The following is an 18,104-nucleotide window of genomic DNA, read 5'->3' on the forward strand; positions in this document are numbered from 1 at the left end:
TTAAATGCCCCGTTCACAAATAAATGGGCTCCATTCACAAATGACATACCCGATTATCAAATGATGGGTATTTCATCGGTGTAAATAAAAATCTACTTTCAAAATGGAAGGATGGATAAAAATCGCCAAAGCATTTTGAGGTTTGGTTTTAAGAAGAAAAGAAAAATAATAATAAAGCACCTTCATTCATCACTAAATTTTTTATTTAGGCTTGATGTTAACAAGCATATTGTCATACAAAAGGAGTATGTCAATTTCACAGACAAGTAACTAATAAGCAATGATTAAACAGCCATAACACACTACATTGGCAAATTCATCACATCTGCTTAAATGGTGCCTGCAATTCATCAACTACGTTTTTGTTTACTTGGAAAATCTTAGTAAGAATGTCAGCAGATATGTCAGGCTTGGCTCCAAACACAGCATTTGGGACAAAGTAAATTCCAGGGTTTTGACTGTTCAGAGCGGAAATCGCTACTGCATTACCATTTCCGATATTCTGGCTGTAGTGCACAAGACCTTCTGGGAACACAAACACATCACCTCTGTTAAGTACTTTGGTTATGTGACGAAATTCTGAAGTGACAAATCCTACCCGCAATGTTCCTTCAATGACTGTAAATATTTCACTTGCACGAGGATGTGTGTGTGGAGGATTAGTTCCCAGAGGAGCATAGTCCGTACGAGCTAAAGAAATGCCTAGTGTGTTCAGCCCTGGAATCCTAGCAGCATCGATCAGAGTTACATATGATCCAACTGCATTTGATGTGTTACCTGATATGTGCAAACCGGTAGTAAAGAAGTCGTTTTCATTTACAGTCTTGGGGTCCTTGCAAACTGATTCACCAGCTAAGAATGATCAAAGAAGAAAATTTATCAAATTGCTTGAAGTTTCTCAGATAGATATTTATCGACAAAGTAAATAAGAACAAAATTGAACGCGTTATAGATGTTAAGCATGTATAATACCTGAGCCTTTTGCCTGAGAAACACAGAAGTCCTGAACAGAATTATTATCAGAAGCCAAAGCAACAAAGCACGTTATAGTACTTACGAATCCTATCAAAAGAATGTTGGAGCCCAGTGCCATCTTTAGAGATTTAATGATTCTCGTGAGAGTTAATCAAAGTTGAGAAAATATTGAATTGCTCACCGTTAGAAATGAATAAACATTACGCGATTATATAGAAAACCATAGGAGGCGAAGTGTGACAACTAGAATAAAAGACAGAAACACATACTCATGGCCCTGAATGCAAGAACGAGCCTAATTAATTGGATTGTTCACATAATCAAGAGACTGGCAGTAAAAGTTATCGAAGATAGATGACGTATATGCTTCTTCTTTCATCTCTGTTTTTAGCATTCAATAAAGGTTATACAGACCAATTACCTGGCATACTTAAATTATACCATTTCAGTTCAAAATTAGCTAATCAATTAGGAAGGGAGAAAGTTTATACTTCTTGTTCTCTATATGAAACCAGTTACCGCTATAATGTCTGACACCTTCATAGTAGGAAGAACTATATGCATCATATTAGAGAGAGTGCCTAAAAATATGTTAGGTAGCTTCATAATACATCCTCTTCCTACTAGTACACAAACAAATTAGGCCATCTTCTAACAACATAATCCGTCTTATACTATAAGTATGAGCTGATTCGTATTCTGTCCATAACACTTCAGTATGCTAAAAAAACTTCGATCAAAACCATAGACATTAGCATATTTAGTAATTGATTCAAAAGTTCTTTCTATTAAGGAATGCAACAATAGATTCATAGATAATGCAGTAATAATGAAAGATATACTGAATATATACAATTTGTTAAGGAATGATCTTGAAGACGATACAAACCCTTGTTTCATGAGGTCGGTAAATGACTGTCTATATAGTTTACTTCATTGTAAATATATATTAAAAATGTGGAAGAGATTTGGCTAAAAAATTCTGCATTTTGTCAGAATAACTTTTTGAGGGTTGGCAGGAATGGGGAGAAATAGGGATTTGTTGGTTTCCTCCATGTGGAGATGTCCCGGTACCAAGTGAAGCCCCCTGGTAATTAATTAAGTTATCCCATGTCTATAACATTGAGGATTTAATTTGGTTGGTCTGTCATTAATCCCGATTAAATTAGTGTTCCTAGGGTATGTATTTAGCCTAGAAGAGCCGAAATAGTTTCAGCGGGCAGGAGCTACCAAACTAGAGAGAAGACTAGGGTAGAATCAGAACACAGCAGCTAACTTTAGGGAATTGCTTCAGGGGTCAAAACAACTTATTTTTCGCTGATTCTTGAACATGTCTTAGTCCAAAGAATCTAGTTATCTGGAACGCAAATATTGGAAGCCTCAAACCATGTCTGATGCAGATTGGAAGAAACTTAATCGGATAGCAATATGTACTGTTCAATGTTAAACCAAAAACATTGAAATTGTTTGCTACCAAGCGACAGAAGAGTGGCTCACATTTCAGTTACATCAAACAATGCAGGTAAAGCTAATGATGTTCAGACAACTAAATTAAGTTCTCCAAGATGGATATCCAAATCTGTGTTACATTTCATCTCAAAAGTTTGAGTCAAACCCTACAAAGTGTAAGAAGTATATAAAAGAATTGGTGTATATAGTCAGAAAGTCGCAATAGACGCTTCATGGGAGAAAGAAGAGTAAGAACAAACGCACATGGAGGTGTAAACATGACATTTAGCATATGTAATCATATAAACAACCAGTTGTGATTCCAACAATTGGTAATCAGCTCACAGTTCCTAAGCTATCATGAGACGCTCCGGCTTCTATCGGTCTTAACTATTTCTTTACAAGTACGTTACCTGAGCTCCTTTCCTCATTTGAAACTTCTTTAGAGCTAATGTGGTCCAAATTTGGAGAAAGGGTAAACACACCGATATCCAGACTTTTTATTCCTTTAGGAAGCATTTAATTTTTCGAGGTTCATTTTAAATGACAACCAATTACACAGACAAATACAATTATCCCCCCTAAAGGAAATGTATTTTATGCTAAATTATACATGTGAAACTACATTTTCAAAACTTAAAGTTGATACATTAATCCAACAATATGACCAGGATGTGCTCGTTAAATGTTAATGACAAGTTGTAATTTATACAGGAACAAGGGATTAACTTCCTGGTGATCTGATTGATTGCTTCAAACAAAATCTAATTGATGATATAAGTACTGAAAACGATAAGCTCAATTGACCATACCTCGTGTTTTATCATAGGGGGGTGATCTTAATTTTCCATGTGCATCCTTGAAACTCTGTTGAATCTGTAGACTTGAATCTATCATCATCTTCAGGTAGCAACAAGCACGAACAAAACATCACCTGATAAAGAAAACGCTGATACGTGCACACCCTTGATTTATAGATACGAGAATAGGTTGGAGTTAAACACGTAAACACGGGTATTTTGGTCAACAAAGGGCGTGCACCTATAAATATCAAGCAAAATGCTTAAAACACGCATATTTCTAAACAAAAAGTCTGAGTACTCTTACATTTGTAAATTCGATAACAGAAAGTATGGAGCATTTTATCGAACATAACAAGAGCATCATCGAGATTTTCGAAAATGTGAACCAATAACGAGCGTTAGGAAAGTACCTGATGATGTTGTACCTGTATAATCTATAGGTATTGCAGGTTGTAATTATAGAATGTTTGATCTTAAGAAACTATGAATATGATCTTCTTAGCCTCTCTACTTCCCGAAATAGCAAGTTTTCGAGTTTTTAAGAACGGAAAGTACAGAAATTTAACGTAACTAAGAAGTAAAGAAATTGGAGTGTAACGAGTTCTTAATAAATAATTTTATTACAAATTAATGAATAATTTTATTACTCCCTCCGTTTCATCGGATATATATGAATGTTTGTAAATACGCAGGTTTTTGGTATGAATACATGGGCAAACTCCGGTATGCTAACAACCGATTGTTGTGAAATGTTTAGCAAATATGTTTTGAAACAGAGGTTTAATTTAGCTCAATTTTCTCTTTCTTTTTTTTATTGTAGGTAACTCGCAGCCGCTGCCCTTCAGGTGCGCACTAGGTAAACCGTACGGGTTCACGCAATATCTTGTAAATCACGTGAACCAAGGTAAACCGCATTTAAGCGACGGGCTCTGACTCATGAGGCATAATCATAAATTCTCCTACCGTGGGATTCGAACAATCTTCTCTCTTGTATTGAGCTTAGACAAAGAGATTTATTATTGTAAACCTTAAGTAGTTTACAACTTTAGCCAAATAAAGTGTAAATGTATTGATATGAAATGAATAAACAAAATAATAGGCTCCAAGAACATGTCAAAGTCTTACAAATTTTGCATAATTTGATATGAAACAAAAAAGGAACTAGTACAGTCAAACAAAGACAGAAATCGCCACAGCAACGAATGAGGCAAGCCCGAAGGCACTGATAGTTGGAGCGTTGTTTGCAGATCCTGGACTGGCTGCCACACCCGGGCCTTGTGTCATGCCACCTGCAGTATTTCAGAAAAAGACGTAGAATTAGAGAAAGTTTTGTTTGTGTGTGTGGAAGGTGAGTCGTTCGTGATCTTCAACGAGTAATGTGTTGGCTTGTGAATACGTTAATTGGCGTTGCTGGAGAGGCAAGCAGATATGTGACGAAGAAAACATTTTTCAGGCATTATGAGAGTGTAAGGCTAATATAAGCGGACATGGAGTAGGCGTGATTGCAGAGATGATGAATTGCGTGATAGATTTAGGCCTGGAAGTGATGATGTGATTAGCAATAGACTCAAAGATTGACGACAGAGAGTTTAGTTGTTTTCTGAGATTAAAACAGAATTTCAGAGATAAAAATAGACAATATATGATCAATGTTGTTGCTGGCATTTCCTTTTTTGGCAAATTTGTCATAGGCCTAACTCTCCTGATCTCATTGCAATATACGGACGAGCAAAAAAGGCGAGGAAGAGAGGACTCAGACCAGGTGACGATTCCAGATCGTCTCTCGGCCTTTCTCCAGGTGCCTATGTTAATTAACCTCCCAAGTTTTTAGTTTGTTTGTCAATGTTTCTGCCCCCAGAAAAGAAAATTCATAAACCGATTCGCCAAACAGACCTTTGTAACAGCAAGCATTATATTTCGCGAAGTAAAATGTGTACTGATTCTCATGCTGTACCTCGATTAAATAATGATTCTCTTCAAATTGTGATTCTAACAGCAACAGTTTAGTATTTAGTTTGTCAATTACATAACAGCACAATAGTAATGTTATCGTATACCTGGAGAAAATGCAGGTACTTCATTTGATCCCGGAGCTTCTCCTGGACTTGAACCTGGAGCAGCTGAAGAGGCAAAAATTGCGATTATTAGTTCATAATCTTAGATCTTATCGTTTACACATCTTCAAGTCTTGAAACCTTCTGTAAATAGGCTACAGATGTCTATGCTATTAAATTCACTCAATCGAAAGATCTTTCTAACAATATGCTTGTTTTGATATTTTAACCAATTACCCCCAAATCTATCTCAATTCGTCGAATACAACCAACCAGAGAAACCTAATCTTAAGCATATCCTCTGTCGTCCCAGATTGTGGGTTTGATCTTCACTCACCCCGATAATTTATGAGAACAGATACTCATTAGTAAACGTAACCTCTGTTCTAGAAATCGGCCGATTTTTCAAAAATCGCCGATAAATCGCTCAAAAATCGGTAAAAAATATTGATCCGATTTGACCGATTTCCGATAAATCATCCGATTTTTTTAAAATCGTCTGATAAATCGTAAATCGGTATCTCAACCGAATAATTCCGATTTCCGAAACCCGTAACACTGAACGTAACAAGAAAACTAAGAGCAAGTTATGATATTATATACTAACCAGGACAATTTGAAAGACTGGGAAGTTGAAGACCACAGGCTGTTGGAAGCTGAAGTGCCTTTTGAAGATCAATATCAATACCGAAACTAGAAGTATCACCAAGCAACAAGCACAGACACTTCGGCTGGTTCTTCAACAACCCCGAAAACTCGGTACAGCAATCAGGAATAGGCTTAGTCGCATTGCTCCCTTGCTGGACATACTCTATACAATCCGACATTCCAAAAATTGCAGAGGTGCAATCCGTTTCAGCAGCAGGTCCCGGTGCCATGCTGGGCACCGGGACTGCCATAGGTGATTGCACAGGCATTCCGACGGGTGCCTGTGCATTCACGTAGTAACACATCACCGTCATTGTTAAAACTAACATTGCTGGTGAAGCCATTTCACTGCAGAATAATTTTGCTCTATTTTTTTTGCAGTAGTTTTGTGGCAAAGGCTTTACAGAGAGTATTAAATTTGTTGCAGAGGAGGCAAATGTAGTTGATACTATTAATGAGAATGAGGTGTTGTGATGTGTGTAGGTCAGTCCCTGCATTATTTATACACGTCAGGTCCCTCCGTCCCATTTTACATGTCCGTTTTATAAAAAGAATTATGCATATTAAAAAAAATATGGTTGAATAAAAATTTTCACCAAATATCGTGATTTAATACATTATACCGATAAATGGAACCGAGGGAATACTTACTATTCACGCTTATTATCGTTAAATAAAATATATTATATCGTTGAGTAACTGATTCATCTAAAAATTTGAAAATATTAAAAAAAAGGTGAAATTATACTATAAAAATCTCTAATTTTATTATATTTTTGACATTATTACGGAAATCATTTAAGTAATAAACACGATAAGATATACACGTAGTTCCGAAACTTTAGGCAGGCGAAAGTAAATGATGCAGTGTTCCAACGACAACCTAACTATCATAAATTGTGACATCCTCTGGAACTATGTGATGTCTAAAAATGCTACGCAATTTTTTTTTCTTTCTTTCCCACTTGTATTCATACCCTCTTAACTTCAAAATTTTGTTATGCCCCTTAATTAACACCGCCCATTTTTTGTCCTTTTTTTTCTTTTAATTGCGGCAAAAAAAAATTGAGGTTTTAATAATTAATCCTTTTGATTTCACATTATTTTGTTGTCGACAAATAAATTGATTTCATATTAATTAATCGTTTTGACTTCGGCCTGAAAATGTGAGGGATGATTTACCGATTCATCTCTGACATAAAAATAAATTAATTGATTTTTTTATGAGTAATTGAAAATACAAAATAGTCTGAAAATACGTGAGTATGTGTTGAATTAGGGATGACCATCGGGTCAGTTCGGGGTCGGTGAGTGTTATCCCCGCCCCCGATCCTCGAATCCAAAATTGATACCCGAACCCGCCCCGATCCCCGAACGGGGATTATTTTACTCCCCGTTTCCCGCCCCGAACGGGGAACGGGGATCTCCGCGGGTATTCGAAAAATTTCTTTTTTTGTTTGTTTAATAAAAGTTAAATTTTAAATAAATTTTTTCAATAAAAATTCACATAGCGGGGAACGGGGATCCCCGCGGGGATTGGTGATTTTTTTTTTGTTTGTTTAATAAAAGTTAAATTTTAAATAAATTTTTTCAATAAAAATTCACATAATAAATTATAATATATAGATTTTTTTTAAAATTTAATATTAATGTTTAAATTTAATTTAAATTAATATATATTTCTAGTATAGTAATGAACAAAAATAATATTGTTGTAATAAAATAATATCACGATAAGGAAACTTAAATCATTTAGAAGATAAAAAATTGAAAATAAAAATATATTGTATATATTTCAATATTTATTTGAGATATTTATATATATACAATATTATTTTTATTTAAAATATGATTGAGAGTCGGGGATCGGGGCGGAGAGAAGTGTCTCTCCGCCCCCGGCCGATCCTCGATCCCCGAATTTTTTACATATATCTTCCCGATCCCCGTAACGTATCCGAAAAATTCCCGAATCCCCGTCCCAAACGAAGCGGAAATCGGATCAGGGTTCAGGACGGGGATCGGATCGGGGTCAGGCGGGGCGGGGGAAATGCCCATCCCTGTGTTGAATGAAGGGAATTCTTGTTTAAGAAACTTATAACCATGTTAACGTTATGTCTCCGGAGTCTTTGGATCGTTCCAATCAAGAGGGGAGGTGATAGTTATGGCCAAACGTTTTCACCTATCATAGGCTGCTCTCATATCTCGTAGCTGGGGTTACCAAGTTTCGGCCCATCAGTCTTTCTCTTTCTGTCGGCCCATATTAGTAACATGGGCTTTAAGAGTATGGGCTACTAATACTTTTTTATGATTTGTGCATGAAAACTCAGGATTTCGCTATAATAATAATTTGTGATTTACAAAATAAGTTGCAACTCTCTTGAGAAAGCCGATGAAATTAGGAGCTCGTTTTCCCACTCTTCTCTCACGGAAAAAAAAGGGAAAATGTCCAAAATATCCACATTTTAGCGTCAACGACCCGAAATACCCAGATCTGAATTGTATCACCCTAAATACCGACGGGATATGTATTTTGAAAAGGAGTATTCAATTTTATAAAAGACACGCATTTGTCAAATATACATAAAGGAATATACATTTCAGGTATGCGTGTCTGGACTTATATTTTTTAAAATTTTAACAAAAGTTACACATTACACAAATGCGTATCTTGTTTTAATTTATTTTTTTTACTTTTTTTAATTTTTGGTTACTGAAATAAAAGGAAGATGCGCATGCGCATGTACCACATGCGTCATGCGTGTCAGGTGAGTATTTTGGGGCATCAGTTCCGAATTTAGGCATTTTGGGTCATCTGTTTTCTGTGGTGGGTATTTAGGGCCATCACCCAAAAAAAAGAGACTATCGGAGCGGAAAGTACAAATTCTTTTATACAGTTGAACCTCGATAAAATAATATGCTAGTCAAATAATATTTTTTTGCGGTTCAAACATGGTAAACACATTGTATTTTACTTTTAATAAAATAAAAAATATATAAAAAACAATGTATTTTACTTCCAATAAATAATAATATTTACGAGTATCAATCCAAATTATTTCAAAAATAAAATTAGAATTTCAATGATTTTGGACAGTTAGCAAGGCCCGCGTCGCTTATTGATCCCCCTTATGCATCCATAGTTTCTCCACAGCATGTCTCTATTAGATTCTCCGGTCGAAATACGGGGAAACTCCATTCAATTCTCGACGGAAACGGAGTTGTCAGTGAACGGGAGGAGGTTGTAACCAAAAGAATGACTTGGTTCCAACCTGCTTAATACTAACACACATTCTGATGGATTATACATCAGATGATCAGCTAAACTAGAACTCGTCGACGAGCACTGGCATTCGGAATCTGCAAACTCTATCGTATCTTCAACACGACTAAATTCGTCATTAACAATCAATGCTGGGGGATCTGCTAAGCTGCTAATAGGAATCTAGAGCTTGTTAGACCAATCAAACCTTTTAGTACCATTGCACAGATAATTGTACACGAGCTCTCCGTTTCTCGTGAACACTCTGTAATCTGTATAGCGTATGTGAATCCCTTCTAGCAAAACCGCCATCTCTGTATAAACTCTCGTACTGAACTTTCTCCTCATTAACATCATAAGATGCTAATTCTCCATAGCACGAAATTATGTAAAACAATCCCCTAGTGTAAATAGGCCGGGGATACACAAAACCCTCGAGTCTTTCAAATTTTCTGACTGTCCATTCTGTATCACCTTCGCGACACGTTGTAACAGTGAAAGAATCAGACTCAGGTGAAACCTTCGCCAAGAGCAAGAACACACAATCGGCAGACTCTGGGTCGTTAGAAAATGTTTGCTCAAAATACCTTGAAGCGGTTAAAGAAGGAAGTTGCTTCAGCTTTCTGGTTAAAGGAGACAATAATATGAAGTATACATGAGAAACAGAAGATCCTGTTATTTCACTAACGGAGATAAATAGCCAGCCTTGCTTGCAGAAAGTCCCAATACGGCTCCAAGAATGAACTGGAATACCTAATTCAGTGAACGATATTGTGTGAACAGAAACTGCTTTATCTACAGAATATGATGGATCAAAGAGACGACATTCTATAGCCCTGATAGGTTTCTGATTCGTACTACCAACACTTACAAACCACGCTAACATTGATGTGCTAGTACTAACAGTACTAATAACAGGTTTGGCATCTCGCCAGGACTTACAAACTGCACAAAAACGAACACGATCAGCAACACAAAGTCTACCAATGATGTCTCCTAACAAATCTGCAACGAGTTCAGACCATAAAACTTCTCTAATCGTATCCATTTTTCGACAAACTATTTCCTTACCCTCAGTTTCTTCTGTGCTTCTCGAAACATAAAAAAACAAAAAACAAGAAGGTTTTAACTTTTTTTGATCTCTTTTTCCAACCCTAATCATGTATATATAATGTATTGTTGTACTTGCAAATCCTATTTGACTCGGAAACAGACCATACAGGCTTACGATTACAAATCCTATTTAACTCGGAATTAGAACATACAGGCTTACGATTACAAATCCTATTTAACTCGGAATTAGAGCATACAGGCTTACAAATCCTATTTGACTTGGAACTAGTTCAACTAGAGGATATAGCTTTTTCGCAGGAAGGGTTAATTAGCTAATATTGTTGTTCTACTGTAATGTCATATGCAACGGCAATAAGAATATTAAGTATTACAACCTTATATATAATAACAAATATTTATTTTCATAAAAAAACAAATTTTAATTCGTGTACATCTACCAATTACTACGTATATTGATAATTTCGTAATTTCATCCTAATTTTAATTATACGTATAATGATATATTCATCATTTTCTTAATACGTATAATGATTTGTTTTACCAATCTCGAAATTTTATAATTTATTTACCACCGGCGCTTTTCTTTACAGCACTTTCTACACATCATGTTGGGAAAGGTAATGGGCCTAAATAGGAGCATTGTGTGAGGCTAAGTTCTGTGCAACTTATACTGTGAACTTACTGGGAAGAAGTATTACTGAGATAGCTGTAAGCAGGTTGTACTAGGAAAACAAAACAATTTCATGTCACTATATCTATACTATACTATAATAACCGGAATGGGGTATAATTTGGTTCAACGGTTATTCCCTAATTTTGGTTAGTAAAAAAAAATAGTATTATATATCTGCTAAACTACTAAATTATTAAACTACCACACACAGTCTCCTTATCCTACTAAACTACAACTACGGCTTATCCTATTATTAAAAAAATATAAATAAATAGTGTTATATATTCGCTAAACTACTAAATTGTTAAAGTATTAGATATAATATACTTATTTTACTAAAATATGATCACGGGTTATCCTATTAGTTTATTATAAATTTATAATTATTATATATTTATATAAATATTTTAAAATTATTATATAATAGGATAAATAAAAATTTTAAATATTAATGGGAACCCGTGCATCGCACGGGATTTAAGCTAGTATATCTAGTGGTCAAGAAACAGTAAAAAACGGTGTATGCAAGAGCATGGTCTAATTCACACATTGACTGATATGCTAGGCAGAGCCGCAGAAGGCATGAGATCAGACACAAATATGACAGTCGAAGGAAAGGGAGTAGGACTAGGTAAAACGTAATTGCCAGAGAAATAAAACTGACTATTGAGCAATTAAAAGCTGTCCCAATGTAGGGAGATCAGAATCAAAGTCACAGGAAGTATGGAAAAAGGTTCGGCAAAGTATATTCCGGTGGACCACAACCCAATTGGCCAAAACCGCAATGCACTTTAACAATTTAGCTGTGATGTAAGCTCAGATAGCATACTATCACTGCTGCTGAGGGAGTAGAAGTGAGCCCCAGGTCTGAATCATCACAATTCACCAAAAGGACATGTACACAATCTGCTACTGCATATAGGACTCTTGATGCATGACACCTATAAGCTAAGTGAAACGAATCTGTATAAGTGACGAGTATCATAAGCATTTATGCATGGAGATTTTATCGAGGCAGGGCTGGCTCAAGGATTTCCGAGTCCTAGGGCGAAAAATGTATTTATGCCCTTCAAACACATTAACTTTTTCTTCCTATTTCCATTTAACATAATTTATATCAAAAGATTGTAGAATAATAAGAATATATAATTGTATACAAGAGTAATACAACATTTGGGGATATCTAAAACTGGAAGCCTTAGGGGCTTATAAAGATAACTGCCATATACGAAGGTTACCGCTTAACGAAGAATTATTGCGGATGGACCAGACACTAGGGTGAAGTCTTCTTCAGTCGGCAACTGGATAGAAATATAATCAAGCAGCAAAAGAAGATGTTTGTTTGTGTTATCTCTGCTCAGATTACAAATACAGGCATATTTACACTAGAAAGTATTATAATCCAATCAATGACTGTCACAGGTTTTGACTCAGTTGGGGACTTCAGCAGCATCCTACTTCAGATTCCACACTTTCATCTAATAGATTTGTGCATTTAAGGAATATGCTAAAAGATAATGCCGATGTAAAACTAAAACCAGCAATAAAACATTTTGACTTGAGCAGACGCGCAAACTTGCCTAAATAAATTGTACTCAAAAGGAAATCATATGAACAATATCATATGATTACCTCGTGTCATGTTGCAATTATGTTTAAATAATTAAACCTTTGTTGAGATGATGCACGAAAGTGCCTACTTAAACAGCACAATTGTATAAAGTTTAAAACAATTACTACTGTTTAGGTAGAAAATTCCTTTAACAGTTTCAAGAGAAATATTAAAACTTGCTACTTTGAACAAACAACTCTGTCTAAAGCTACAGTCTACAAAGCAATAGTTTGTAGTCTTTCGAGTTGATTGACGTCGTGGTAGCTCTCAAATTTATCTACAGAACTCCAAGAAATGAATGTTTGGTAACCAATGTGATACACCAAAGTGAAATACACAAAGGAAGACAGATAGATAAATGAAACAGAGTGTTTTTATTGATTGTCACGTTCGAAGAGCCAAGGCTTGATACGACCCAGGATAGGGCAAATAGGCATGGCCTTAAACCCACCTATCTTGCCATTTAATTACTAAAAATATTCAACAGGGCCGATGCACAGTGGAACTGAAATTTGGCCAACAAAGTGGCCAATGATATATTAATGGCAACTTGTAAAGAGCAAGAACCCAAAAATGATGCTGAGTCAACTGAACATATTTGAAATAAAAAATAGAAAAAGATTAATTTGATTCAGTTGAACAAGAAAAATGTTTCAGCCAGCAACGAAGCTTTTAACGCAATCCCACAAGTGCCAAGAAAGAAATACATACACAAAGAACCTAAAGCACAAGGTATGGAAATATATCTGTATAAGCAAAAAGTGCTTACTTTGTGCAAATCCTTAAACATGAAATACTTGCACATTTCATAGTTGCTACGTCTTCCTAAGAATAATGCACCAATTTGATTTGTCATAAAAACGATCAACAACAACTGCATTTTTCATACCAGAGACTAACCTGCAAAAGGAGACCACAAACGATGATGTTACTAGCAATGGAAAGGTTTATAGCTAGCCTTCAAGCAGTGCAAAAATATGGTAACATCCTGATAAAAAGAATACTTGTGTATATTGTACTATGATACTTGTCTGTATTACTACTATCCGTAAAAAGTGGACTCCACTTGGAAAGGATACAATGACAGATAAACCCAATAGTAAGTCTAAAAATATAAATTTAAAAAACAAAAATTTCCCTGTGCTTTTGGATACTTGGTTTTGCTATATCTCTTTCTAATACTTTGACTAAAGACAAAAGACTAACTTCAATTAAGTAGCCTATATGATATCATCATGAATTACCTTTCAAGCTCGCCTTGACTAAAAACATGGTAGTATCTGTTGTACACTATAGCCCCCTTCTTATCATCTTTCTTGGCCAGACCATTTGCAACAGCACCTACAGAAGCTCCACTCACTTCAGCTCGATGATAAGGCAAGTGCCAAGGAACAAAATATTCCTGATGGCTTTCGCCTTTTTCTCCAGCTTCAAAATCCAAGTGATCTTTTCCTTCAGATGCTATTTGCCCATTTTCTGAACCCTTCATAGCAGAAGACGAATCCCTGAAGTTATTTAACTTCTCTTTTAACCCATTTTCCTCAGTTTCTGGGATGCTTTCAAGAGCAAAGGACGAAGAACTGCCAAGAGTGAAGGGTGAAGAACTGCGGGTCCGGGGACTGCCAGGTCCTATCCACTCATCGACATACTTATCTGTTAGTGGTGTCCATTTGTTAAGAAGTGTTTTGTCCTCTTGCTCCACAGCCCAAACTGTAATTAGAACAAGGCCACCACGTTTGACAACTCGGACTAATTCGTCTATTGCTTTTCTCCTCCTAATCTCTGTACTCAGATGATGTAAAACAGCAATAGAGATAGCTGCGTCACCATAACCAGTTCGATAAGGAAGATTTACAGCATCTGCAACAACTACTTCATGCCCTCTATCTGCACATATACCAACAAGTGGAGCACTGATGTCACAGCCTATAAAAAAACTATCTGCAGTTAAGCCCAAATACTTCCCATTGCCACATCCAGCATCCAGTATGAGAGACCCCGGAGCTAATGAATTCAAAAAAGTAGCCACCTTTGGCCACTTGGCGAAGCGAGTAGAACTGAAATGTGGAGCAATTGCATCATAGACACGATGAACGTATTTCTTTTCGATTTCTGGAGTTGATTGTACACTTGAAGCTAAACATTCTTCAAGGACAGCGCTAGCTCTCACTGATACAGACTGTTCCTCCTGAGCACCAGACTCTCCACCAATAAGAGATGCACCCAAATCAGAGGAACCACATGTTTTGAAACCACTCATAACTATTTTATTTGAACTAGATGTACCTTTCAACCACCTGCTGAGATTCACAACACCAATGACCATCCCTGTGAGTCATAACAAATATACTTGCAGTCCGGTCGTACCAAAATAAGAACTTTAAAATAAATAAAAAAAGTAATAACAAAACAGACAGAAGCGAACTTGCAATTCCCGTGCCTTTAAGAAAAAAACGAAAGGCAAGTGTAGCAAGATATAAACCAGAATGAAATCAGAGAACAAATCAATGAGTAAAAGGGAAACCAATACTACAATTAAGAAGAAAAATGCCCATAACTGTAATGGATATTTATTGCCTTTTTCTACATCTTAATCTCGGATTATCTTTAACCTGCTCGATTGAACAAGCTCACCTTTCTCAATTCTTAACTCCGCATTATCATTGTTGTAACCAGCTATCTCCCAAAAGGACCGGATTAAAATTGATGGCAGCCTTTATGTAGATATCTAGGTCTTCCAAAACACCTTGGTAAAGTTGTCCAAGTTTGAGATCAAAGGTCAACCAATTGAATTAGTAGGCTACCTATGGTATGTTCAGCGCGAGGGAAAATTTGTTTGTTATTTATACAGAACAAATCTATTACAATCGAGATATTACGTGTTCCAAGTTATTAGTCATTCAGGTGAATCTTCCTTGGTCACCATAAATATCTTACGAGCATGTTAATTGAATAATAAATTTATAATCATTTTAAAACACAGATTTAAATGGAAACTAATTAGATTTATACATGAAAGTTATTAAAACCAGCTTATAGTCAAATAGGAAGCTTTTTTATGTATGTCTCATAAATAGTGTACAACACCTATAGCCTGATACACAAGAATTATGAGGGAGAAGATACTTAAATCTGAGATGCTTAATTGCAGCATATATTAGACGTTTTTAAGAACAACTACTTTGACAAGCACTTACGAGTTTCTAACTTGAAGATTTCTTGTGTGCATATGTTGATAGTTACTTGCATTGGAAGTACTCAGGGACGTGATTGTGTATGTATGCATAATGATCAAATTCAAACTATTAAAAGGTTCTAACATTCAGATGCATTTTGTTTCGAATAATGTAGTAAACTAACAAGTAACACCCAACTAAATAGGATCTTACATAGAGTTTTCAGCAAATCCCGAATCAAAGAAAATCCAATACTATCAATGCTTCTGTCTATCTACGACAAGGAAACCGTAACAGGCTCAAATTCTTGCAAGCCATTTTTTCAAAATTTGCTATTATCCTCTCTCGCCTTAAAGAACTTAAAATGTATATCTAACAACGGCATCCTAACATCTATTTCTAAGAATTAACCACACCCCACTTGACAATCTAGTCTTATATATACACTTTCTTATATACTAGCTTATAAAAACACTAATTTCAACAAACATTTCACAGAGGACTTTCATCAAACAGTTTGCATACATCTTCAAAACCTTACAAAATCAAAACTAAAACAAAATCTAAATTGTGGGTATTGTAAAGTGACCTTGAAACACTATAAATTCAACAAAACAATGAATCTAACATATAAACAAATCACTGTAGATGTAGAAGAAACAAAGGGGCATTTTTTTTCTTACCCTCAAAGAGAAAGAGAGAGAACCAGCAGCAGCAACAAGAAGAGCGTAATTTACTACTAGGGCTGACTTTGATTTACAGTGAATAAGTTGTTACTCGCGCGTTTACTGCTGCTTCACTTTTCTAAAAATTCCCGATTTTTAAAAAAATTCCCGAATTATTTCTTAAAAAATATTTGACCGATCTGTTTTTTGAAATGCGATTAATATTTATAAATTATTTTTGAATTATATATTTCATAATAAGTAAGATAAATATATTAAATATTATTAAAATATTTAAATATATCCGATTTTTATTCCGATTAATCTTCGATTTGCCGATTAATCCATAATCGCTATTTTTATTCCGATTAATCTCCGATTTGCCGATTAATTCCTAATCGCTACCTAAATCGATTAGTACCGATTATCGACTTTTACAACCATGTTGGTTGGATTTCACTTTCTTTATTTAGCTGAGAATATTGCACCTGATTTTCTTTCATAACTTAAAAAATTATTATTATTTAAATTGATAGCTTTTTCATCCTTAAAAAAAATGATAACTAATCCGTTTATATTTTTTCAAAATCTTATTTGGTTAATATAATCGTTTAAATCGATAACTTGAAATGTGCTTTAGCTGAGTTGGATATAATGATCGATTATAATTAAAAATAATATTTGAAGCTGCTATAATTACACTTAATGATTTTATAGGATAGAAGTGTATAGTATTTTAATGCAATCTTTCTAATTACGTTTATTATATGTTTTATGTAATTTTAAGTAAATATTATATAAAGATAAGTAAGTATGCAAACTTTCAAGTAATTTTGTTATTTACAATCTCTACTTTTAATATTATATAATAAAATAAAATCATTATAAAATTAATACCATACCACATGAATTTGTATGTAACTTTTTTTACAATTATATTTTAACTTAATTTTTATATCTGTTTGGATGAATTATATAAAAATATTTTATAAATGTGATTTTAGGCCGCATTAATAAAAAAATTCTACTCTATTATTTAAAAACTCCAACCCCTTAAATTGTAATATATTGTATTTTAATAACTTCAAAAATTTTACCTAATCATATCTTCAGAAAATTGAAATAACAAATAACGAAACTTATATATTTTCGATAATTTCGTATATCAGGTACTAAATTTTCGTTTGAGAGTTCTAGTCCGGTTATATACATCAAGCCTCCCTTGTTTAGGGTTGTAAATTGATCCGGAGTATCAGGTATCTCGCTTTATATCTGACTCGAAAATAGGATAAATGTCTCATATCAGTTTTATAAATGATCCAAATCTTGCGGAAAAATTAAACTCGGATAAAATATGATCCCGGATATGAGCACTCATATACCCGCTCAAATTAGGTCTCATATTATTTTCAATAAAATGATCCTACCCGAATATCCAAATATGATCCATTGCTCATATTCGATTCGACTCCATGTGTAGAATATAGTTTTAACCCATTATATTTGTAAGTAAATAATCATTTTAATTTTATTTTTTTTAACAAACAATGGGATTTTATTGATTAGAAATCATTTGCCAATACATTATGAACCTCAATAGGTATAGAAATCCTATCAAAAATTCGATACGGGAAAGAATAAGACAAGCGTGCTCACTCATGCGCCGCCTTATTAGCAGATCGTTTTACAAAAAACAGATATACTGTGTTAAGATCC

The 18,104-nt window shown here is 34.8% G+C and overlaps 4 protein-coding genes across 14 annotated transcripts; all 4 read right to left on the reverse strand.

The window, feature by feature from the left end:
- Positions 1-164: 164 nt before the first annotated feature.
- On the reverse strand, positions 165-4,150 carry LOC141659594 (putative germin-like protein 2-2). Of its 5 annotated transcripts, none has more exons than XM_074466550.1 (4): positions 3,638-4,150; positions 3,237-3,465; positions 973-1,003; positions 165-852 (listed from the first exon to the last, which is right to left on the reverse strand). In XM_074466550.1, the coding sequence occupies exons 2-4, from the start codon at positions 3,249-3,251 to the stop codon at positions 320-322; spliced, it is 579 nt and encodes a 192-aa protein (XP_074322651.1). In that variant the 5' UTR covers positions 3,252-3,465; positions 3,638-4,150; the 3' UTR covers positions 165-319. The 5 variants fall into 5 exon arrangements, with proteins under 5 accessions (XP_074322651.1, XP_074322646.1, XP_074322647.1 ...); XM_074466545.1 differs by having other exon boundaries at positions 973-1,062; XM_074466546.1 differs by having other exon boundaries at positions 973-1,252.
- Positions 4,151-4,271: 121 nt separating this feature from the next.
- Positions 4,272-6,401, reverse strand: LOC141659595 (non-specific lipid transfer protein GPI-anchored 12-like). Its single transcript, XM_074466551.1, has 3 exons — positions 5,889-6,401; positions 5,285-5,347; positions 4,272-4,516 (listed from the first exon to the last, which is right to left on the reverse strand). The coding sequence occupies exons 1-3, from the start codon at positions 6,271-6,273 to the stop codon at positions 4,398-4,400; spliced, it is 567 nt and encodes a 188-aa protein (XP_074322652.1). The 5' UTR covers positions 6,274-6,401; the 3' UTR covers positions 4,272-4,397.
- A 2,998-nt stretch (positions 6,402-9,399) lies between these two features.
- On the reverse strand, positions 9,400-10,236 carry LOC141661337 (F-box protein At4g00893-like). The gene has a single exon (XM_074468322.1). The coding sequence runs from the start codon at positions 10,234-10,236 to the stop codon at positions 9,400-9,402; it is 837 nt and encodes a 278-aa protein (XP_074324423.1).
- A 2,885-nt stretch (positions 10,237-13,121) lies between these two features.
- On the reverse strand, positions 13,122-16,519 carry LOC141659596 (tRNA (carboxymethyluridine(34)-5-O)-methyltransferase). Of its 7 annotated transcripts, none has more exons than XM_074466557.1 (3): positions 16,407-16,519; positions 13,792-14,844; positions 13,122-13,447 (listed from the first exon to the last, which is right to left on the reverse strand). In XM_074466557.1, exons 2-3 carry the CDS (start codon positions 14,805-14,807, stop codon positions 13,363-13,365), a joined length of 1,101 nt encoding a protein of 366 aa, XP_074322658.1. In that variant the 5' UTR covers positions 14,808-14,844; positions 16,407-16,519; the 3' UTR covers positions 13,122-13,362. The 7 variants fall into 7 exon arrangements, with proteins under 7 accessions (XP_074322658.1, XP_074322657.1, XP_074322654.1 ...); XM_074466556.1 differs by having other exon boundaries at positions 13,792-14,847; positions 16,407-16,504; XM_074466553.1 differs by having other exon boundaries at positions 13,792-14,875; positions 16,407-16,486.
- Between the last annotated feature and the right edge of the window lie 1,585 nt (positions 16,520-18,104).

The sequence above is a fragment of the Apium graveolens genome, chromosome 5 (assembly GCF_009905375.1).
Source record: "Apium graveolens cultivar Ventura chromosome 5, ASM990537v1, whole genome shotgun sequence".
In the NCBI taxonomy this organism is placed as follows: domain Eukaryota; kingdom Viridiplantae; phylum Streptophyta; class Magnoliopsida; order Apiales; family Apiaceae; genus Apium; species Apium graveolens.

Coding starts and splice junctions, on each gene's coding strand:
- LOC141659595 (XM_074466551.1), bottom strand. CDS start 6,273: ATGGCTTCACCAGCAATGTTAGTTTTAACAATGACGGTGATGTGTTAC. Junction 5,348..5,888: donor CAGTCTTTCAAATTGTCCTG/GTTAGTATATAA, acceptor TTGCCTCTTCAG/CTGCTCCAGGTTCAAGTCCA. Junction 4,517..5,284: donor AGTACCTGCATTTTCTCCAG/GTATACGATAAC, acceptor GAAATACTGCAG/GTGGCATGACACAAGGCCCG.
- LOC141661337 (XM_074468322.1), bottom strand. CDS start 10,236: ATGGATACGATTAGAGAAGTTTTATGGTCTGAACTCGTTGCAGATTTG.
- LOC141659596 (XM_074466552.1), bottom strand. CDS start 15,796: ATGCAAGTAACTATCAACATATGCACACAAGAAATCTTCAAGTTAGAA. Junction 14,876..15,744: donor AATCTTCAAGTTAGAAACTC/GTAAGTGCTTGT, acceptor TATGACTCACAG/GGATGGTCATTGGTGTTGTG. Junction 13,448..13,791: donor AGTCAAGGCGAGCTTGAAAG/GTAATTCATGAT, acceptor CTCCTTTTGCAG/GTTAGTCTCTGGTATGAAAA.
- LOC141659594 (XM_074466545.1), bottom strand. CDS start 3,324: ATGATGATAGATTCAAGTCTACAGATTCAACAGAGTTTCAAGGATGCA. Junction 1,063..3,236: donor CCCCTATGATAAAACACGAG/GTATGGTCAATT, acceptor TTCTTTTGATAG/GATTCGTAAGTACTATAACG. Junction 853..972: donor TTCTCAGGCAAAAGGCTCAG/GTATTATACATG, acceptor GATCATTCTTAG/CTGGTGAATCAGTTTGCAAG.